General features: G+C 42.7%; 1 protein-coding gene across 2 annotated transcripts in view; it reads right to left on the bottom strand.

Moving 5' to 3' along the window:
- The window catches only part of rin3 (Ras and Rab interactor 3), a 54,027-nt gene that overhangs the window by 5,724 nt on the left and 23,472 nt on the right, over positions 1-24,831 (bottom strand). For both annotated transcript variants that reach the window (XM_061886495.1, XM_061886496.1), the window contains 9 exons: positions 17,019-17,110; positions 14,578-15,394; positions 12,135-12,312; positions 11,878-12,049; positions 9,596-9,717; positions 9,334-9,520; positions 4,784-4,915; positions 4,547-4,713; positions 805-919 (listed from right to left, as the gene is read on the bottom strand). In XM_061886495.1, the coding sequence (XP_061742479.1) occupies positions 805-919; positions 4,547-4,713; positions 4,784-4,915; positions 9,334-9,520; positions 9,596-9,717; positions 11,878-12,049; positions 12,135-12,312; positions 14,578-15,394; positions 17,019-17,110 (1,982 nt within the window). The remainder of the gene's footprint in view (positions 1-804; positions 920-4,546; positions 4,714-4,783; positions 4,916-9,333; positions 9,521-9,595; positions 9,718-11,877; positions 12,050-12,134; positions 12,313-14,577; positions 15,395-17,018; positions 17,111-24,831) is intronic.

Genomic DNA, 24,831 nt, shown 5'->3' with positions numbered 1-24,831 from the left:
CTCACCCTCACTCCAACTCGGTCACTCTCCCACTCCCACTCCCACCCTCACCCCCACCACCACCCCTACCCTCTCACTCTCACCTTCACCCGCACCCGCACCCGCACTCGCACCCTCACCCCAACTCGGTCACTCTCCCACTCCCACCCTCACTCTCACTCTCACTCTCTCACTCGCCCACTCTCCCACCCTCACCCACACTCCAACTCGGTCACTCTCCCACTCCAAATCCCACCCTCACCCCCACCACCACCCGCACCCGCACTCGCACCTTCACCCCAACTCGGTCACTCTCCCACTCCCACTCCCATCCTCACCCCCACCACCACCCCCACCCTCACTCTCTCACTCGCCCACTCTCCCACCCTCACCCACACTCCAACTCGGTCACTCTCCCACTCCAACTCTCACCCCCACCCGCACCCGCACTTTCACCCCAACTCGGTCACTCTCCCACCCTCACCCCCACCCTCACTCGCCCACTCTCCCACCCTCACCCTCACTCCAACTCGGTCACTCTCCCACTCCCACTCCCACCCTCACCCCCACCACCACCCCCACCCTCTCACTCTCACCTTCACCCGCACCCGCACCCACACTCGCACTCGCACCCTCACCCCAACTCGGTCACTCTCCCACTCCCACTCTCACTCTCACTCTGTCACTCGCCCACTCTACCACCACCACCCTCACTCCAACTCGGTCACTCACCCACTCCCACTGCCACCCTCACCTCCACCCTCACTCTCACTCTCTCACTCGCCCACTCTCCCACCCTCACTCCCACTCCCAGTCCCACTCTACCTTGTTGGAAGCGTGCGGCACATTCTTCAGCCAGCTGCAGGACGGTGGTGGTGGGAAGGATGGCGAAGGTCTTGGGGTTCCGTCCAATTTCCGGAGAGAAGACGGTCAAAAACTCCTGGGGGAGAAGACCACAGTGAGCACACCGCTCACACTTGGGTACGCTTGAGAGTAGTCACTGTACAGCAGCATGGATCTCTTACCACTGAGAAGCACTGACATTTCACACATGTAGTGTGATTATTTTTAAGGGGTTGGCTCTCCTTGTGTTTACCTTTTATTTACTCACTAATTACCATTTGTTGTGTTTTGTATTTATAATTATTGCTATTAACCGAGGCCAGAGTAGTGTAGTAGACCTAAGTATTCATTAAGTATCACCATAATGACAACATTAAATACAGTAGTGTAGTAGACCTAAGTATTCATTAAGTACCACCATAATGACAACATTAAATACAGTAGTGTAGTAGACCTAAGTATTTATTAAGTACCACCATAATGACAACATTAAATACAGTAGTGTAGTAGACCTAAGTATTCATTAAGTACCACCATAATGGCAACATTAAATACAGTATACAGTAGTGTAGTAGACCTAAGTATTTATTAAGTACCACCATAATGACAACATTAAATACAGTAGTGTAGTAGACCTAAGTATTCATTGAGTACCACCATAATGACAACATTAAAATACAGTAGTGTAGTAGACCTAAGTATTCATTAAGTACCACCATAATGACAACATTAAAATACAGTAGTGTAGTAGACCTAAGTATTCATTAAGTACCACCATAATGACAACATTAAATACAGTAGTGTAGTTGACCTAAGTATTCATTAAGAACCACCATAATGACAACATTAAAATACAGTAGTGTAGTAGACCTAAGTATTCATTAAGTACCACCATAATGACAACATTAAAATACAGTAGTGTAGTAGACCTAAGTATTCATTAAGTACCACCATAATGACAACATTAAATACATTAGTGTAGTAGACCTAAGTATTTATTAAGTACCACCATAATGACAACATTAAATACAGTAGTGTAGTAGACCTAAGTATTTATTAAGTACCACCATAATGACAACATTATATACAGTCGTGTAGTAGACCTAAGTATTCATTAAGTACCACCATAATGACAACATTAAAATACAGTAGTGTAGTAGACCTAAGTATTCATTAAGTACCAGCATAATGACAACATTAAATACAGTAGTGTAGTAGACCTAAGTATTCATTAAGTACCACCATAATGACAACATTAAAATACAGTAGTGTAGTAGACCTAAGTATTCATTAAGTACCAGCATAATGACAACATTAAAATACAGTAGTGTAGTAGACCTAAGTATTCATTAAGTACCAGCATAATGACAACATTAAATACAGTAGTGTAATGGACCTAAGTATTCATTAAGTACCACCAAAATGACAACATTAAATACAGTAGTGTAGTAGACCTAAGTATTCATTAAGTGCAACCAAAATGACAACATTAAATACAGTAGTGTAGTTGACCCAAGTATTCATTAAGTACCACCGTAATCACAACATTAAATACAGTAGTGTAGTAGACCTAAGTATTCATTAAGTGCAACCAAAATGACAACATTAAATACAGTAGTGTAGTTGACCCAAGTATTCATTAAGTACCACCATAATGACAACATTAAATACAGTAGTGTAGTAGACCTAAGTATTTATTAATAAAAAGGCAGAGGTTTTATTAATCAACATTCATAACATTACACAGTTTGAACAGTAACACTGTGTTGGAATATAGGAAAATTCAACTCTATTGATATCATATTCTATATGTATCATTACTCCACATAGTACTGATCGTGTGGTCCCTGCTGCACTAAGTCTAGGACCCTGGATACTACATGTTCTGCCACCTAGAGTGTGTTGCCATGACAACAGAGTTCCTCGAACCCTTGAAAGTTATTCAACACACGTCCATTATTGTATGAAAAGATGGCAACACAAAAGGGTTGTCCCAATACCAATATTTTGGTACCGGTACCAAAATGTATTTTTGATACTTTTCTAAATAAAAGGGACCACAAAAAAATGTCCACTATGGACAGGACTATCACTATTATGTCAGATCCACTATGGACTGGACTCTCACACTATTATGTTAGATCCACTATGGACAGAACTCTCACTATTATGTTAGATCCACTATGGACTGGACTCTCACTATTATGTTAGATCCACTATGGACTGGACTCTCACACTATTATGTTAGATCCACTATGGACCGGACTGTCACTATTATGTTAGATCCACTATGGACTGGACTTTCACTATTATGTTAGATCCACTATGGACTGGACTCTCACACTATTATGTTAGATCCACCCTGGACTGGACTCTCACACTATTATGTTAGATCCACTATGGACTGGACTCTTGCACTATTATGTTAGATCCACTATGGACTGGACTCTCACTATTATGTTAGATCCACTATGGACTGGACTCTCACACTATTATGTTAGATCCACTATGGACTAGACTCTCACACTATAATATGAGATCCACTATGGCCTGGACTCTCACTATTATGTTAGATCCACTATGGACTGGACTTTCACACTATTATGTTAGATCCACTATGGACTGGACTCTCAGACTATTATGTTAGATCCACCATGGACTGGACTCTCACACTATTATGTTAGATCCACTATGGACTGGACTCTCACACTATTATGTTAGATCCACTATGGACTGGACTCTCACTATTATGTTAGATCCACTATGGACTGGACTCTCACACTATTATGTTAGATCCACTATGGACTAGACTCTCACACTATAATATGAGATCCACTATGGCTTGGACTCTCACTATTATGTTAGATCCACTATGGACTGGACTCTCACACTATTATGTTAGATCCACTATTGACTGGACTCTCAGTGTTATGTTAGATCCACTATGGACTGGACTCTCACACTATTATGTTAGATCCACTATGGACTGGACTCTCACACTATTATGTTAGATCCACTATGGACTGGACTCTCACACTATTATGTTAGATCCACTATGGACTGGACTCTCACAATATTATCAATCAATCAATCAATCAATCAATCAATCAATCAATCAATGTTTACTTATATAGCCCTAAATCACGAGTGTCTCAAAGGGCTGCTAGACCCACTCGAAATACATTGCATCTGGTCTCCCCTAAATGGGGGGGTCACCTACATCAGTCATTCACATTGACATCCCACTGGGTTGTGAGTTTTTCCTTGCCCTTATGTGGGCTCTGAAGGATGTGGTTGTGGCTTGTGCAGCCCTTTGAGACACTTGTGATTTAGGGCTATATAAATAAACATTGATTGCATTGATCGATCCTGAGGTGTTCCCAGACCAGCCGGGAGACATAGTCTCTCCAAGTTTCCTGGGTCTTCCCCGTGGTCTCCTACCGGTCGGAAGCGCCCTAAAAACCTCCCCAGGGAGACGTTCCAGGGGCATTCTGACCAGATCAGACCAGCTCATCTCACCTCTTCTCACCAGATCTCTCCTCCACCCGACAAAGGAAACTCATTTGAACCGCTTGTACCCGTGATCTTGTCTTTTAGGTCGTAACCCAAAGATCATGACCGTAGGTGAGCATGACAACATAGATTTCATTTTAGTTTTTGTGTTGTGTTGTCGAACGTCCGGCTATCAGAAGTTTAAACGTTGGGAGAATGAGTGCCCCTGTACCTGAACGGGGTTTTGAGCTAAACTCTCCAGGTTGACCGTGCGTCGTCTCTCCCAACGCTGGATGGAGTCCTGAACCTCTCGACTGAGCTGCCGTGGCGCTGACTTCTGCTGGTCAAACTTCTTAATGTGCTCCAGAGCCCCGTAGGTGGTGGTCAAATAATAAGAACCTGAACACACATGCGGAGTCAATTCAGGGCACAGAAGGGTACATCGGGGTTAGGAAGGGGGAGTATCAACCTTCTCCTATTGTTAGCGCGGGGTCCATCAACTCCATCATGTACTCCACATCCAGCATCAAGGCTGCCAGATTAGATCTCCCCAGGACATACATCATTACGGGCAGGAAGTCGTCAGCTCCATGGGCCCGCCCTAAACAAACAAGCAGCCATGTTTACACCACGTTAGAGAACTGATTATTTGATTACATCTCATTGTGCTCCGTAGAAGAAGACTGTGGAGAGGCTTGGCCGGCAGTCCATCCATCTTCTTCCGCCTATCCAAGGTCGGGTCGCGGGGGAAGCTGCTTAAGCAGGGAAGCCCAGACTTTCCGCTCCCCAGCCACTTCTTCCAGCTCTTCCCGGGGGATCCCGAGGCATTCCCACGCCAGCCGGGAGACATAGTCTTCCCAACGTGTCCTGGGTCTTCCCCGCGGCCTCCTACCGGTCGGACGTGCCAGAAACACTTCCCTAGGGAGGCGTTCAGGTGGCATCCTGACCAGATGCCCGAACCACCTCATCTGGCTCCTCTCCATGTGGAGGAGCAGCGGCTTTACTTTGAGTTACTCCCGGATAGCAGAGCTTCTCACCCTATCTCTGAGGGAGAGAGTCACCACCCGGCGGAGGAAACTCATTTGGGCCATTTGTACCCGTAATCTTGTCGTATATTCACCTATGGTCATAACCCAAAGCTCAAGACCATAGGTGAGGATGGGAACGTAAATCGACCAGTAAATTGAGAGCTTTGCCTTCCGGCTCAGCTCCTTCTTCACCACAACAGATCGATCGTTGTGGTGATGATCGATCATCTAACACGGCAACAATAAGTTATTAGGGATAAGAAGATTCTGGGGAAGTCATGTGATAAACAGGAGGGAAATGTCATAATAGTTACATATATATATATTATCACACTAAGTTTAGTATGCTTAAAGTCTGTTGCTTTAGTTATTAGCTATTGTGCTCGAGGTAGAATTTTTCTATTACATGCAAGGACAAAACTTCTTGTCTGAGGGTTGGCCTCAGCCACGGATGTTATCTTTGTTTTAGCCCGCTAACAGCCAAGGACTTGAAGGACCTCAACGAAGATAAGATGACAGCACGCAGACGAAGCAGAGACTTCAAGGACCTCAACGAAGATAAGATGACAACACGCAGACGAAGCGGGGACAGGGCGAAATCACAAGGCCCCCCAGCCCATTCCGTCACGTACTGTGCGTCCAGGACCTGGTTTGCATTATATATGTGACCACTCCTTTTTGAGGCGGCCTCAGTGATGTTGACTATGGAACTCTGAATAAAAAGAGGGACGTGGGAGCTGAACCATAGAGCGTAGGGCGAGACTGTGACTAAGTGTTCAGCTCCATGCGTTCTCCTCATGAGCTATATTGAACTCTGTCTCTGCTTGGTTCCTTGCTTCTTGTCTGATTAATAGATGTCATCAGTGTTTGAACCTGACAGTCCGACAGCGAGGCAGGGCACGCCGGAGCCCGGACCAAGATGGCGGCGAGGAGGCAAGGAGGCGTGGACGGCAAGCGAGCGGCGAGGTGGGGCGCGCCGGGAGAGACGCCGCAATCGTTATCAGGTGCGCGGGTCGCCCAGCTGGGCACCATGAAATAATCATCTCGCATTGTATAAAAGGGCGGCAGCCACTATGGACTGGACTCTCAAATATTTTGTTAGCTCCACCATGGACTGGGCTCTCACTATTATGTTATATCCACTATGGACTGGACTCTCACTATTATGTTATATCCACTATGGACTGGACTCTCACTATTATGTTAGATCCACTATGGACTGGACTGTCACACTATTATGTTAGATCCACTATGAACTGGACTCTCACTATTATGTTAGATCCACTATGGACTGGACTCTCACTATTATGTTAGATCCACTATGGACTGGACTCTCACTATTATGTTAGATCCACTATGGACTGGACTCTCACTATTATGTTAGATCCACTATGGACTGGACTCTCACTATTATGTTAGATCCAATATGGACTGGACTCTCACTATTATGTTAGATCCACTATAGACTGGACTGTCACTATTATGTTAGATCCACTATGGACTGGACTCTCAAATATTTTGTTAGCTCCACCATGGACTGGGCTCTCACTATTATGTTAGATCCACTATGGACTGGACTGTCACACTATTATGTTAGATCCACTATGGACTGGACTCTCACACTATTATGTTAGATTCACTATGGACTGGACTCTCACTATTATGTTAGATCCACTATGGACTGGACTCTCACTATTATGTTAGATCCACTATGGACTGGACTCTCACACTATTATGTTAGATCCACTATGGACTGGACTCTCAAATATTTTGTTAGCTCCACCATGGACTGGACTCTCACTATTATGTTAGATCCACTATGGACTGGACTCTCACTATTATGTTAGATCCACTATGGACTGGACTCTCAAATATTTTGTTAGCTCCACCATGGACTGGGCTCTCACTATTATGTTGGATCCACTATGGACTGGACTGTCACACTATTATGTTAGATCCACTATGGACTGGACTCTCACACTATTATGTTAGATTCACTATGGACTGGACTCTCACTATTATGTTAGATCCACTATGGACTGGACTCTCACTATTATGTTAGATCCACTATGGACTGGACTCTCACACTATTATGTTAGATCCACTATGGACTGGACTCTCAAATATTTTGTTAGCTCCACCATGGACTGGACTCTCACTATTATGTTAGATCCACTATGGACTGGACTCTCACTATTATGTTAGATCCACTATGGACTGGACTGTCACTATTATGTTAGATCCACTATGGACTGGACTCTCAAATATTTTGTTAGCTCCACCATGGACTGGGCTCTCACTATTATGTTAGATCCACTATGGACTGGACTGTCACACTATTATGTTAGATCCACTATGGACTGGACTCTCACACTATTATGTTAGATTCACTATGGACTGGACTCTCACTATTATGTTAGATCCACTATGGACTGGACTCTCACTATTATGTTAGATCCACTATGGACTGGACTCTCACACTATTATGTTAGATCCACTATGGACTGGACTCTCAAATATTTTGTTAGCTCCACCATGGACTGGACTCTCACTATTATGTTAGATCCACTATGGACTGGACTCTCACTATTATGTTAGATCCACTATGGACTGGACTCTCACACTATTATGTTAGATCCACTATGGACTGGACTCTCAAATATTTTGTTAGCTCCACCATGGACTGGGCTCTCACTATTATGTTAGATCCACTATGGACTGGACTGTCACACTATTATGTTAGATCCACTATGGACTGGACTCTCACACTATTATGTTAGATTCACTATGGACTGGACTCTCACTATTATGTTAGATCCACTATGGACTGGACTCTCACTATTATGTTAGATCCACTATGGACTGGACTCTCACACTATTATGTTAGATCCACTATGGACTGGACTCTCAAATATTTTGTTAGCTCCACCATGGACTGGACTCTCACTATTATGTTAGATCCACTATGGACTGGACTCTCACTATTATGTTAGATCCACTATGGACTGGACTCTCACACTATTATGTTAGATCCACTATGGACTGGACTCTCAAATATTTTGTTAGCTCCACCATGGACTGGACTCTCACTATTATGTTAGATCCACTATGGACTGGACTCTCACTATTACTCCAAGGTTTCTCATTGTCATCCCATTGGGTTGAGTTTTTTTTCTTGTCCTGATGTGGGTTGCCCAAGGATGTCGTTGTGGCTTGTTCAGCCCTTTGAGACACTCGTAATTTAGGGCTATATAAGTAAAACTTTGATTGATTGATTGATGGGCCAGGGGATTCACTCCACTGGCGTGGTGAACAGAGTTCAATCCCTGGGTGTTGTTGACAGGGAAGGAGTTTGTTTTGTCTTCGCTGCATTCTTCTTGAGGGGAATATTGAAGCCACGACCTTGCCACGTCGCACGAAACCAATCCAGATAAGAATGTCAGTTTTTGAACGAGCGAACAATAAATTCCTACCTTTTCTCTTTAATTGTAGGATGTTGTCCAGTTCATGATTTAGTCCGAAATCACTAAAGTCTGACTGTCCAGGCTTAGCCCGCATCCCCAAATATTTCTGGCAGTATTTTGGTATCTTGAAGGGCTGCCAGCGTCTTCCAATTTGTCGATACACCGCGGCAACACTTACTCCAATCCGCAGACGTCCTGTTATGGTTCCAAATAAGAAGACATCTTTAACGTCCTAGACTGAGAGGGTGGGTCGCCAGGCAGGTGGCACTCCTCTTGTCCTAAGAGGCCGTCGTGTTTCCTGCAACAACCGTTCAGTCAGGAGGGGCAGGTCCCCCCGAACCTGAGATCTTGTCAATTTAGTTTCATTGTTTAGATTTTGGGGAGCAGTGCAAAACAAGGCTAGAAGAAGGTTAAAGAAGACAGGGCAAGACAAAGAGAGGGGAGGGTGTGCCACCGCCTTTGCCTGGAGCCGAGAGAGTGGTGTGCCAAGTGGCTGCTAGTACGGGATGTTTGTCTTGTGCCCTTACCTGGAGAGCTGACAGACATCGAGTCATAGATGATCTTGCAGGCCTTTAGCAGGAGTTCAGTCTTCTTTTGAGGAGAGTACTCAAGATGGAGATTACTGAATTTGATGCTAATCTTCTCCATCGCCGAGGTTTCCGGGACCGCGGTGGTAACTCCTAGGGCCGTGGTGGTGCTGCCGAGAACTAGAGACTAATTGACACAGAACCACACGGACATCGGTGTTTTTCATTTTCCCAAAAAAAGGGCAAACCGATGTTGTTGTACCTGCTTCTGTGCCATTTGCTTAAGGCTGCCGTTGGTGAAGTGCAGTCTTTCCAGGTTCTCGTAAATAGGGTCCCTCAGTGGCTTCAGGACGCTTTTGCATAGAGCTGCCTCAACGATGCTCTCTGCAGGGACAGCACACACACATGTCTTAGCCTTTTATCTTACGTGATGCTACCTTGGACTACATGTACAGTACAGCCAAGGTCGGCCTTCTGGAACTCCATGGGTACAGCTACCGAGACAAGGAGTCATCGTGGCCCCCGGCATTGTCTAATAATACAATTAATTCACAATAATGAGATGGATGATTAGATATTATACGAATGAGTCAATGTTTTGGCGAGAGATCCAAGCCTTCATGCATCAAAGTAGCAACCCGCATCTCTTCGCTGACTCGGGTCTTCAAAAGGACACAACAGCGTCTACATTTGCTCCGGAAACTGGGGACTTTTAACACTTGTTTACAGGTCACTTATCGAATCTACACTAATCCAAAACATCTCATCCTGGTTCAACTTCCTGACTGCTACCACCGAAACAAAAGTCTCCCGCGTCACATATCCGGCCAGGAAAATAGCCAGAACAGACCAACTTCCTCTTGACTGAACTGTCCTAGCGCACATTGGAAAAGAAGGCCGTCCTCAAAACTGAGGACCCCGACCACCCCTGCCTGCACCACCCTCGACGTCCCTGCCGTCAGGCGGACGAGTAAGAACGCCACTGGCTCAAAAACACATCTACCAGAATTCGTTCATTCCCTCTGCAATAACTGTTCTGAACAACATGACATTGCTTGTATTTTGTCGCATGACTTCTTCCTGGAAGTGCAAACCAGTGGTGGTCAACCAAGCCAAGCGTGCAAACGGAGTACAAAAGAGGCTTAAATCTTCCCTGCAAAAAGCAGATACCAGCAAAAAAAATCAATCTGGAGTAGATCCCTTTACTTTATCAATAAAGATTTGTCGAGGGATTATCTGTTGGTTGCGTTCCCAGACATAAACTATATAGTGCTCCGGACATCATTCTACTTGACAAAACAGATGAAAATGTGTAAAAACATGGAGGTTTAGAACATCTTTGTGTGGGTCTGGGTCAAGGACATTGGGATTAAGACTGTCCCGCATAAATATGCACCCATTTTGCGCGGGTAAGTTTGCATTTCAAGATTTAACTTCATGTCTACAACCATATTTTGTTGTTGTTTTTGAACGTGCCGTTTACGAGTAGCATGTTTTTCTCATCTTTATCAAAACATTTTGTATGTGCTGAAAGATTCCTTTATGATTGTTTATCAAAATATAACTATAGATGTCAACATTGTGTATTTGTGGAAAAACTTAATTTCATCCATCCATCCATCGTCTTCCGCTTATCCAAGGTCGGGTTGCTCTTCCCGGGGGATCCCGAGGCGTTCCCAGGCCAGCCGAGAGACATAGTCTTCCCAACGTCTCCTGGGTCTTCCCCGTAGATATATCCCGGGTGGCATCCTGACCAGATGCCCGAACCACCTCATCTGGCTCCTCTTGATGTGGAGGAGCAGTGGCTTTACTTTGAGTTCCTCCCGGATGGCAGAGCTTCTCACCCTATCTCTAAGGGAGAGACCCGCCACCCGGCGGAGGAAACTTATTTGGGCCGCTTGTACTCGTGGTCTTATCCTTTCGGTCATGACCCAAAGCTCATGACCATAGGTGAGGATGGGAACGTAGATCGACCGGTAAATTGAGAGCTTTGCCTTCCGGCTCAGCTCCTTCTTCACCACAACGGATCGGTACAGCGTCCGCATTACTGAAGACGCCGCACCGATCCGCCTGTCGATCTCACCATCCACTCTTCCCTCACTCGTGAACAAGACTCCTAGGTACTTCAACACCTTCACTTGGGGCAGACTCTCCTCCCCAACCCGGAAATGGAACTCCACCCTTTTCCGGGTGAGAACCATGACTTGGAATTGGAGGTGCTGATTCTCATCCCGGTTGCTTCACACTCGGCTGCGAACCGATCTAGTGAGAGCTGAAAATCCTGGCCAGATGAAGCCATCAGGACCACATCATCTGCAAAAAGCAGAGACCAAAACCTGCAGCCACCAAACCGGAACCCCTCAACGCCTTGACTGCGCCTAGAAATTCTGTCCATAAAAGTTCCGAACAGAATGGGTGACAAAGGGCAGCCTTGGCGGAGTCCAACTCTCACCGGTTAATTTATGACTGTCTATCAAACTAGAACTCCTTCTGAGCCTATAATGTTTTGCACAAGTGGGTTGCAGACCGCGCTGAAGTACATACCCAGTTTCTCTTGTGAACATTGATGCTGTGGGTCCATCATGGTTTGCAGTTCGGTACTCTGGAGCAGGTAACTCTTCAGCTGAGTCATCATCTGCCTTATCTCCTGTAACAGCTCACTCGACATGGAGTGGTTGGACATGGTCTCAAGGGTGAATGTTCGGTGATCTTTCACCTACAGGTCAAACCAAAAAACTGCAGTTGATGGATATTTTTTTTAAAAGCTTCAAATAGTATATGTCAAGGCTAGTTCCCCTCACCAGGTTACCGAAATAGCTCTGAGGGTTCCTGGCCAGCTCCACGATGCGTTGTGAGAGGCGACGGTCGTTACTGATGAGTCCAGTTATGACCGTGGACAGGCGAGTACGAGCTCTGCCCAACACGAAGGTGGGTGTTGGTGTTCTTTTTACTTTGTTCTGATGACTCTCTGAAGTGTTACTAGCATAAGAGAAAGAGTCAAGTCAGAAGGAAGGTCGTTCACTATCTACCTGAGATGTGCATCTTACAACAACTCATGATTCAATTCCGGTTCTTGGGGTTGACAATTCCAACCAGAATCCATTATTGACTCAGCGCAATTTTCGACTCAAACCGATTCCCTTAATATATTCTTTGATGTTTTAAAAGTTGATGCTGAACAAAAAATCCATAAACACATTTTTGAAAATTATGAATTGATTTACAATCGGAATTAATAAGAATCACGAGTGAAGTGAGAATCTGTTTTTTTGAGGACCCCGACTGAGTAACAAAGTAACTAACTAACTAACGAACTACTTACAATGTTTCAAACTATTCTTGACAGATTTGCCTGTAAACAATTCTGCATGTTCTGGACTGTTTGGTTTGTCTTTAGAAGACGTTTCGTCTAAGTCTCAGACTAGATCTAACCAATCTAACTCGAGGCTATTTCTGACCAATCTAAGTCAATGAGCATGAACTGATAAAGCCGACTTGGATGAGAGACGAAACGTCTTCTAAGTCAAAGTAGTAGACACAGATAAGACATTAGAATAGAGCAATAGCATTATTAGAAATGGTTGTCTCACAACATTCATACAGGTCTCAGGGCATTCAGTCAATCGCAACTGGACTGTTTGGTTTGTCTTGAAGACGTTTCGCCTGAATGTTAGACTTAGATTGGTCAGATCTACTCCAGACTAGATCTGAACAATCTTGGTCAGATCTAGTCTAGACTAGATCTGAACAATCTAAGTCTATGAGCATGAACGGATAAAGGCTGAGGCGAAACCTCTTCCATGGCAAACCAAACTGGACTGTTTGGTTTGTCTTTAGAAGACGTTTCGCCTAAGTCTCAGACTAGATCTGACCAATCTAACTCGAGACTATTTCTGATCACTCTAAGTCTTGGACTATTTCTGACCAATCTAAGTCTATGAGCATGAACGGACAAAGCCGACTTGGATGAGAGGCGAAACGTCTTCTAAGTCAAACCGAACTGGACCGTTTGGTTTGTCTTTAGAAGACATTTTGCCTAAGTCTCAGACTAGATCTGACCACTGACTATTTCTAACCAATCTACGTCTATGCGCATGAACGGATAAAGCCGACTTGGATGAGAGGCAAAACTTCTATGTCAAACCAAACTAAACTGTCTTTAGAAGACGTTTTGCCTAAGTGTCAGACTAGCTGTAAACAATCTAAATCAAGACTAGATGTGACCAATCTAAGTCCAGGACTATTTCTGACCAATCTAAGTCTATGAGCATGAACGGACAAAGCCGACTTGGATGAGAGGCGAAACGTCTTCTAAGTCAAACCGAACTGGACCGTTTGGTTTGTCTTTAGAAGACATTTTGCCTAAGTCTCAGACTAGATCTGACCACTGACTATTTCTAACCAATCTACGTCTATGCGCATGAACGGATAAAGCCGACTTGGATGAGAGGCAAAACTTCTATGTCAAACCAAACTAAACTATCTTTAGAAGACGTTTTGCCTAAGTGTCAGACTAGCTGTAAACAATCTAAATCAAGACTAGATGTGACCAATCTAAGTCCAGGACTATTTCTGACCAATCTAAGTCTATGAGCATGAACGGACAAAGCCGACTTGGATGAGAGGCGAAACGTCTTAGAAGGCAAACCGAACTGGACTGTTTGGTTTGTCTTTAGAAGACGTCTCAGAAGTCTCAGACTAGATCTGACCAATCTAACTCGAGACTAGAACTGACCACTCTAAGTCTAGGAGTATTTCTGACGAATCTACGTCTATGAGCGTGAACTGATAGCAGACTTGGATGAGAGGCGAAATGTCTTCTAAGCGAAACCGAACTGGAATGTTCGGTTTGTCTTTAGAAGACGTTTCGCCTAATTCTCAGACTAGATCCGACCAATCCAACTCAAGACTAGATCTGACCACTCTAAGTCTAGGAGTATTTCTGACAAATCTACGTCTATGAGCGTGAACTGATAAAGCCGACTTGGATGAGGCGAACCTTCTATGTCAAACCAAACTGGAGTGTTCCGTTTGTCTTAGAAGTCTCAGACTAGATGTGACCAATCTAAGTCTATGATCATGAACTGATAAAGTCTACCCTGATGAGCGTTGAAACGTCTAAGACAAACGAGACAGTCCAGTCGCGACCGATCGAACGCCCCGAGACGACAATGACCTGATGAATGAGAACATCCCATTCTTACAGTGTTATGGATATTGTCAAATCAGATGACCCAGACCTACTTCGAGTTTTTATCTTGTGACTGGTTCAGATCTTCTTCTTCCGTGCTGCTGTTAGAGGCTGAGTCCAGATCAGTTCCTAACACAGTGGCCCCTTGAGGGGAGTACGGTGAACTGTCTGGACGGCTGGTCCGGGTGGGAGGGCCTACTCTCATCCCAGCACTCTGATTGGCACCCTCAAAAGACGATACTTTTTTCCTTGGCTGAGGTACTGGTGGAGTCGGTCTCTTCACTAAAGGCTGAGGGCTAAACGGTTTAGCCGCCTCTTGATATTTGTTGTTCCATGCTTCATCCAGCAGTGTTTCCTCTTCCTCTCTCAATCCTTCTGGTTTGGTTCCTCTCAGAGGTTTTGGTTCCTTCTCTGTTCCATCAAAACTATTCCTGGAGGAGTTGGGCCAGAGAGGAGCAGGAGGCCTTAATGGAGGAGGTGACTTCCTCCCTTCTTTGTCCTGTGCCTCCTCTCTTTCTTCCTCCATTTTGTCCAGGGGGGGAGATGAGAAGAGGAGACCCATTCCAGGGCCTGAACCCGAGTTCGGGGGCCTAGGGGGGGCTCGCATGAATTTTGAGTCTCGATGAGGCAGAATCTTAATCTGACCCTTACCCTCCAGGGTTTCCTTCGGTCTACTATTTCCGTTACGCATAGAGCATATGATGCTTTGAGGGGTTTTGATCTTCTCTGTGAAATCGGCAAAGTCTTTGGACTTCTTGTTTGGTTTCTCCTCCAAAGCGATTGGGTTGATATACATGTAATTGTTGTGGCTTTGATCCGAAGACAAGTTCTGGCCCTGAGTCTTCTCATTCATCGCCGATGTCCAGAAGTCTGCAATTCATACAATGGGAGATGACAATGGTGTACTTAATTAGGGCCCCAGGGCCCTACATTTTTAAATATAATTCACTTCACTATAGGAATTGTTGTGTTTTTTTCTTCTGTACGAAATGCACGAAAAGTCTCCATGTTTTGCAGAGAAATTTTATAATTGGCTCTCTAGCGCCAACTTTAAAATTTGAAAAAAAAATTGCCCCTCCTATTAGTTGTAAGTATCGACACGAAAATCGCAGGAAACGTCTATCATGATAGGATGCTCATTTAACTCCCAGGAACCCATAGCTGAAAACGAACAGGATGTCGGCCATCTTGGTTTTCGTTTTGCATTTTTTGGCAAAAAAACTACTATATATATATACATATATATATATATATACATATATATATATATATATATATATCTCCATTCAATAGCACCACTGATGATTTTACAGTAAATTTCAGGCGACTAAGCAGCCTATTTTTTTTATTTTTTTTTAACAAAGTAGCCTTGCAGACATGCCATCAATGATTGTGCACCCTGAATGAATATCTATTACATTTGGTGGCCAACCCTTAGGCCAAATTTGGCCCGCAAGCCCCACTTTGGGGCTCAGGCGACTGAGCAGCCTATATTAATTGTTTTACAGAGTAGCCTTGCAGACATGCTATCCATGATTGTGCAGCCTGAATGAATATTTATTACATTTGGTGGCCAACTCTTTGGCCAAATTTGGCCCGCGAGCCCCATATTGGGGCTCAGGCAACTGAGCAGCCTATTTTTTTTCTTTTACAGAGTAGCCTTGCAGACATGCCATCAACGATTGTGCAGCCTGAATGAACATTGATTACATTTGGTGGCCAACTCTTTGGCCAAATTTGGCCCGCGAGCCCCACTCTGGGGCTCAGGCGACTGAGGAGCCTATTTTTTTTGTTTTACAGAGTAGCCTTGCAGACATGCCATCAACGATTATGCAGCCTGAATTAATATATTTATTACATTCGGTGGCCAAATTTGGCCCGCGAGCCCCACTTTGGGGCTCGGGCGACTGAGCAGCCTATTTTTTTGTTTTACAGAGTAGCCTTGCAGACATGCCATCAACGACTGTGCAGCCTGAATGAATATCTATTACATTTGGTGGCCAACTCTTAGGCCAAATTTGGCCCGCAAGGCCCCAGTTTTGGGCTTGGGCAACTGAGCAGATTAATTTTTTTCTTTTTTATTTACAGAGTAGCCTTGCAGACATACCATCAATGATTGTGCAGCCTGAATGAATATTTATTACATTTGGTGGCCAACTCTTTGGCCAAATTTGGCCCGCGAGCCCCATTTTGGGGCTCAGGCGACCGAGCAGCCTATTTTTTTGTTTTACAGAGTAGCCTTGCAGACATGCAGTCAACGATTTTGCAGCCTGAATGAATATTTATTACATTTGTTGGCCAACCCTTTGGCCAAATTTGGCCCGCGATCCCCACTTTGGGCATCCCTGCAATACAATACTGTATCTTCTTTAATGTGTGCAACTCAACATAAAATGTGTTTTAATTACTGTGCATTTTGTGGGTGTGTCCATTATTTTGAAAATGTTGAATTGTGCACTGTGACCCAACCCCCCCAAGGCTGGACCATACCTACCTGTACCCAGAGCAGAAATCGTCTCCAGGTCCTCTCTCTGTTTTGCCAAGGAAATGGCCGGGGGCAGATGCAGTGGTGCAGCCAGGATGTCCCTGGTTGGACGAAAAGGACACGAAAAGGAGTGTTACTGAGTAAGTACAGTCATAGGGCAAAAATATTGGCATTTCTGAAACTGGTTGAAATTATTATTTTTTTTTTGTCCTGTCCAGCTTCTCAGGAAAATCACATAGTAGATGTAGATGCCCGTATCGGCTGTTCACATTTACTTCACAAAAGAGAAGTGTAGGATACTTCTCTTGTTGCCTTATTTGTATTTGACTTTATTAAATGTGTTTATATTATCATTTGGTGCAGCCGGGCCGGAGCAGGAGAGGATAGAAAGAGGAAAACAAGGAAGACAGAGGGGGAAACTGTGGGGACAAGAGGGGGATGAGACAGTGAGACAAAAACAACAACAACAATAGAGCGACATCAGCAAATAAGATATGTACAAATATGATGGTAAAGTGATAGCAAAGAAGTGAAAAAAATAATACAGAAATGACAATGAGCACTATTACACTATAAATGGAGCGATACAAATACCAATAGAAATATCGCTATTGATAATGAACAATACCAATAATTGTCCTCTACTATCAACAATACAGTTGTTCAAATGCAACAATACATATACGTCATGATAACTAGAGATACAAGAAAGAGAAGCAACCTATATTAACCTTGTAGATTGTTATAGTGAAACCGGTTAAGCTTTATCAGTGTGCCATGTGTTACCCAGTTTACCCTAGGGCAACAATGTTAATTTATGTTTGAAGAAACCTGATAATGTGCATGAGTGTATGTATGTATGGCATGTATGTATGTATGTATATGTACAGAATGTGTATGTTTGTACAGTGAATGTATATGTATATACATGTGTATATGTATGTTTGTACAGTGAATGTTTATGTACATTAAGGCTGCAGCTAACAATTATTTTTCTATCGATTAATCTATAGATTGTTTTTAGATTAATCGATTAATCCATAGATTAATTATTAATTATTATTCTGCAATAGTATAAGCATTTCAAAAGTAAAAGTATTGCTTATTTTGCTTTTAAATGTGCACAAATAAAGATAAACATATAATCCAAAAAAGTGCAAAACGAAATATTCTGTAACAACAGTGTAAACATTTCAACTAAAGTAAAAGTATTGCTTATTTTGCTAAAATGTGCAAAAATAAAGATAAACATCCAATACAAAAAAAGTGCAAAACAAAATATTCTGTAACAACATTGTAAACATTTCAACAAAAGTAAAAGTATTGCTTATTTTGCTTTAAATGTGCAAAAATAAAGATAAACATAAAATACAAAAACGTGCAAAACGAAATATTCTGTAACAGTGTAAACATTTCAACAAAAGTAAAAGTATTGCTTATTTTGCTTTAAATGTGCAAAAATAAAGATAAACATAAAATACAAAAACGTGCAAAACGAAATATTCTGTAACAGTGTAAACATTTCAACTAAAGTAAAAGTATTGCTTATTTTGCTTTAAATGTGCAGAAATAAAGATAAACATCCAATACAAAAAAGGGCAAAACAAAATATTCTGTAACAACAGTGTAAACATTTCAACTAAAGTAAAAGTATTGCTTATTTTGCTTTAAATGTGCAGAAATAAAGATAAACATCCAATACAAAAAAGGGCAAAACAAAATATTCTGTAACAACAGTGTAAACATTTCAACAAAAGTAAAAGTATTGCTTATTTTGCTAAAATGTGCAAAAATAAAGATAAACATCCAATACAAAAAAAGTGCAAAACAAAATATTCTGTAACAACATTGTAAACATTTCAACTAAAGTAAAAGTATTGCTTATTTTGCTTTAAAATGTGCAAAAATAAAGATAAACATCCAGCACAAAAAAGTGCCAATCTAAATATTCTGTAACACTGTAAACATTAAGTATTGCTTTTAAAATGTGCAAAATAAATATCCAGTCCAACACAGTCCACAATAACCAATTCTACTCATTCCAGCGAGTGACTAAGAGTTGTAATGAAGAAAGCTTAGCAAGCCTCACTGCTTCTTTTCTTGTTTACAATATTCCCAGCAGCTGAAAATAGGCCCTCAGAAGGGCTGAATGTGTCTGGAACTGAGAGGTAAGACAAAGCCCTTCTTGCCTGATGTTCTTTCCACCATTTTAATGGCTTTTCATCCTTGGAAATGGTTGATTCTCCAAAATAAGACACTAACTCGTTTCTGACCATTTCAGCATCATTACTGTCATTGTTGTCTTCCTCACTGTTGCTGAGTTCATATCTGAATCTGAGCCAAGAAGTGTGTAGTAACTACACACATGCTCTTGTTCAATAACACAACAATGATAGTATGATTCAAGTGAAACTTAATTGTTCCTTTGTACATAGTATATGTAACTGTTAATGTTGGAAAAGGTATTAGCACAACTAATTAACGTTAGCGTTAAGGAGGATCACGTCTTTGTAAAGACTGAACATGCACGCCAAACGCGCCTCTCAGAGCGAAATGGTGCTTTAGTTTATGAATTTACAACGAACTTATAATGACGGACTTGTGGTGAACTGAATTTTTCATGTTTTTCTGTGATGGTTTGCACGTCATGTTTACTCTCGCTCTCGCCCACAGTCTGGAGTGCAGCTGACGCTGGGCAATCGTGCACACCTGAAAGTTGATTAGGTGGCCTATTTAGTCTGGGTGATGACGGCCTTTGTGTCCACTGCGAGTTCACTCGCATGCAGAGGTGGGTAGAGTAGCCAGAAATTGTACTCAAGTAAGAGTACTGTTACTTTAGAGATGTATTACTCAAGTAAAAGTAAGGAGTAGTCACTCAAATATTTACTTGAGTAAAAGTAAAATGTATGTTGTGAAAAAACTACTCAAGTACTGAGTAACTGATGAGTAACTTGATTGTTTAATGATTACGGCAACAAATAATGCACAAAAACATAAAAATAGCAATGAGCAAATTCATAGCCAGGAATATCTCTTAAGCAACTAAATCAATAATATATATTAAATAATAATCCCTCCATCCATCCATCCATCATCTTCCGCTTATCCGAGGTCGGGTCGCGGGGGCAACAGCCTAAGCAGGGAAACCCAGACTTCCCTCTCCCCAGCCACTTCGTCCAGCTCTTCCCGGGGGATCCCGAGGCGTTCCCAGGCCAGCCGGGAGACATAGTCTTCCCAACATGTCCTGGGTCTTCCCCGTGGCCTCCTGCCCTAAACACCTCCCTAGGGAGGCGTTCTGGTGGCATCCTGACCAGATGCCCGAACCACCTCATCTGGCTCCTCACCATGTGGAGGAGCAGCGGCTTTACTTTGAGTTCCTCCCGGATGGCAGAACTTCTCACCCTATCTCTAAGGGAGAGACCCAAACTCATTTGGGCCACTTGTACCCGTGATCTTATCCTTTCGGTCATGACCCAAAGCTCATGACCATAGGTGAGGATGGGAACGTAGATCGAGCGGTAAATTGAGAGCTTTGCCTTCCGGCTCAGCTCCTTCTTCACCACAACGGATCGGTACAACGTCCGCATTACTGAAGACGCCGCACCGATCCGCCTGTCGATCTCACAATCCACTCTTCCCTCACTCGTGAACAAGACTCCGAGGTACTTGAACTCCTCTACTTGGGGCAGGGTCTCCTCCCCAACCCGGAGATGGCATTCCACCCTTTTCCGGGCGAGAACCATGGACTCGGACTTGGAGGTGCTGATTCTCATTCCGGTCGCTTCACACTCGGCTGCGAACCGATCCAGTGAGAGCTGAAGATCCCGGTCAGATGAAGCCATCAGGACCACATCATCTGCAAAAAGCAGAGACCTAATCCTGCGGTCACCAAACCGGAACCCCTCAATGCCTTGACTGCGCCTAGAAATTCTGTCCATAAAAGTTATGAATAATAATACATTAAAATAAAAATATTAAGGAAAATTGAGCCACAATAACTTAACAGCACCATAGGCTCAGTAGGCATTCATCAATTGATTGAAACTTTTATTAGTAGATTGCACAGTACAGTACATATTCTGTACAATTGACCACTAAATGGTAACACCCCAATAAGTTTTTCAACGTAAATCAATTACTTAATAAATGACCAAGTCGAGGTGATCTACCTCATATATACATACACACACATATCTTATATATATACATATAGAGAGAGATATATAGATATATATACAGTATATAATTTATAGTTATTTATTTTGCCGTTTTTGTTGACATGTTAAAGGTGTTTTAATGAATATACATGCATGTTTAACATATAGATTCCTATCTTTCATGAAGACAAGAATATAAGTTGGTGTATTACCTGATTCTGATGACTTGCATTGACTGGAATCAGACAGTATAGTGCTGATAATGTCCACATTTTCAAATGGAGGAGAAAAAAAGTTCCTCTTTTCTGTCTAATACCACATGAAAGTCGTTGGTTTTTGGCATCTTATTTGTCCAGCTTCCATATTCGTTTTTATACACTTTACAATAAATACATTGGCGGCAAACTCCGTAGCTTGTTAGCTTGTTTGCGCTGGCTTTCGGAGACTCTTATTTTGTTAGCGCAGGCGCGATGGAGCGGCGCTTTTATTGTGAAGACAGGAACTGTGCGATCAGTCTTTAGGCTTTTGACGGGAAGTACGGTTGAAATAAAAAGTGTCTTTTTTCCTTTACACTTTTGATTGATTGATTGAAACTTGTATTAGTAGATTGCACAGTACAGTACATATTCTGCACAATTGACCACTAAATGGTAACACCCCAATAAGTTTTTCCACTTTTTTAGGTCGGATTCGACGTGTGACGGTCACGTGACCGCCTGGTTTTGTTTGATTGGTCCAACGTCACCAGTGACTGCATTTGATTGGTGAAACGCAGGCATGTGATAGTTCCTACTTTGAATGCGTGTCTGACAACATCAAAACAAACAAAGCGTGCATTAACAGATCGATAAAAAAAAAAGTAGCGAGTAACGAGCTGATTGTAGATAAATGGAGCGGAGTAAAAGTAGCGTTTCTTCTTTATAAATATACTCAAGTAAAAGTAAAAGTATGTTGCATAAAAACTACTCTTAGAAGTACAATTTATCCCAAAAGTTACTGAAGTAGATGTAAAAGTAGCGCGTTACTACCCACCTCTGCTCGCATGTGTCTTGGCCTCCTACACACTCGCAGTCTTTCTAGTCCGTCTTGTGCACCTCTCAGGTTTGCCTATTTCTATCCTAGCCTTGTCTAGCGCCTTTAGTTAACATTTGGTTTCTTTGTTTTACTTCGTGTTTTGAAGTAAATGATCCTAGCTTCCTCTAGCGTCCTTATTTTGTACTTTGTACTCCTGTTTTGTATTTTTCCCAGCCTGTATTGTTCCTAGCGTTTTCTGTTCTATTTTTGGTTGTTTGATATAGTTATTTATTCATGGTGTGTTTTTGTATTTCCACCATCGCCTTTTGTTTTGGCTACGTTCCACTTCCACCTAAATAAAGGAAGAACTTAACTATACCAAACTACGTCTCTGCATCCTTGGGATCCACTCTCCAATTTTGTAACAGGACTGACAAATGTTTGTTCATAGCCGTTGTGCTGCTATGATAGCCCATCTCCGCTCGACACAGTGTGCATACAACAACATTATTAGGCCGTTTATTGAGATACTCCCACACTTTTGACGACTATTGGCGTGCTTTTTCCCCCCCGCTCGCATCCTCTGCTTAGCGCTCCGCCATGACGTCGATGGATCGATGACGTCGACCACGTTGACACGTCGTTTCAGTGTTAAAGGGGAACATTATCACCAAACCTGTGTAAGCGTCAATATATACCTTGATGTTGCAGAAAAAAGACCATGTATTTTTTTAACCGATTTCCGAACTCTAAACAAGTGAATTTTGGCAAATTAAACGCCTTTCTGTCTATCGGTCTTTTAGCGATGACGTCAGAACGTGACGTCGCCGAGGTAACACACCCACCATATTCATTTTCACATTACAAACACCGGGTCTCAGCTCTGTTATTTTCCGTTTTTTTGACTATTTTTTGGAACTTTGGAGACATCATGTCTCATCGGTGTGTTGTCGGAGGGTGTAACAACACTAACAGGGAGGGATTCAAGTTGCACCACTGGCCCGAAGATGAGAAAGTGTCTGCCGCCAGACCCCCATTGAATGTATCAAAGTGTCTTCACATTTTACCGGCGATGCTAAAGCAGACATGGCACAGAGATGTATGGATAACCTGCAGATGCATTTGCAACCATTAAGTCAACGAAATCACAAAGGTGAGTTTTGTTGATGTTGTTGACTTATGTGCTAATCAGGCATAATTGGTCGCGGCGTGACTGCCAGCTAATCGATGCTAACATGCTACGCTAATCGATGCTAACATGCTATTTACCGGCGGTGCTAAGACAGACATGGCACAGAGATGTATGGATAACATGCAGATGCATTTGCAACCATTAAGTCAACGAAATCACAAAAGTGAGTTTTGTTGATGTTGTTGACTTATGTGCTAATCAGACATATTTGGTCACGGCATGACTGCCAGCTAATCGATGCTAACATGCTACGCTAATCGATGCTAACATGCTATTTACGCTAGCTGTATGTACATTTGAAACTAGATACCCACATTTAATGCGAAACAAACACTTACCAATCGACAGATTTAAGTTGCTACAGGGTCACAAGATGTGAAAGTCCTGATCGTTTGGTCCACACATTTTACCGGCGATGCTAATAAGGCAGCCATGCTATGGGTCACTTCATTAGGTACACCCATGCTATGGCCGAATAGCGTCAATAACTATTCGCTCAATAGCTTCAATTTCTTCTTCAATTTCGTTGGACAGTGGTTTTGAAAACAGCGAAAATAAGGCACTTTAAAGCTTTATTTAGGGATATTCCGGGAGGTGTAAAATTTTGAAAAAAACTTCAAAAAATACAACCAGCCACTGGGAACTGATTTTTATTGTTTTTAACCCTTTTCAAATTGTGATAATGTTCCCCTTTAAAGACCTACTGAAAGCCACTACTAGCGACCACGCAGTCTGATAGTTTATATATCAATGATGAAATATTAACATTGCAACACATGCCAATACGGCCTTTTTAGTTTACTAAATTGCAATTTTAAATTTCCCGGGAGTTTTTTCTTGAAAACATCGTGTAATGAAGACGTGTACGCAAGACGTCACGGACTGTTGGGAAATACGAGCGCTGCACACACACACAGCTAAAAGTCGTCTGCTTTAACGGCATAATTACACAGTATTTTGGACATCTGTTGCTGAATCTTTTGCAATTTGTTCAATTAATATTGGAGAAATCACAGTAGAAAGATGGAGGTGGGAAGCTTTAGCCTTTAGCCACACAAACACACGGTGATTCCTTGTTTAAAATTTCCAGAGGTGAAACTTTACTATGGATCAGAGCGGTCAAGCAAACATGGATCCTGACCACATGTCAATCAGCAGGTTTCGGTGAGAAAATTGTGGTAAAAAAGTCGCTTCTTACCGGAGAAAAGATGAGCTTGTGCCGTCCATAAAGCTGCCGTCGACTTCGCTGAGACTTTGGCATCAACACACCCATGGACACACACCTCCGACTATCAGGTACTATTAAACTCACTAAAACATTAGCAACACAATAGAAAGATAAGGGATTTCACAGAATGATCCTAGTAAATATGTCTAAAAACATCGGAATCCGTCCCAATGCAATCGCGTTTTTTTTTCTTTTTTTCTAGTCCGTCGCTATCAATATCCTCAAACAAGA

Source organism: Nerophis ophidion, linkage group LG24 (assembly GCF_033978795.1).
Source record: "Nerophis ophidion isolate RoL-2023_Sa linkage group LG24, RoL_Noph_v1.0, whole genome shotgun sequence".
NCBI classification, from domain to species: domain Eukaryota; kingdom Metazoa; phylum Chordata; class Actinopteri; order Syngnathiformes; family Syngnathidae; genus Nerophis; species Nerophis ophidion.
This window is presented reverse-complemented; position numbering and strand designations above follow the sequence as displayed.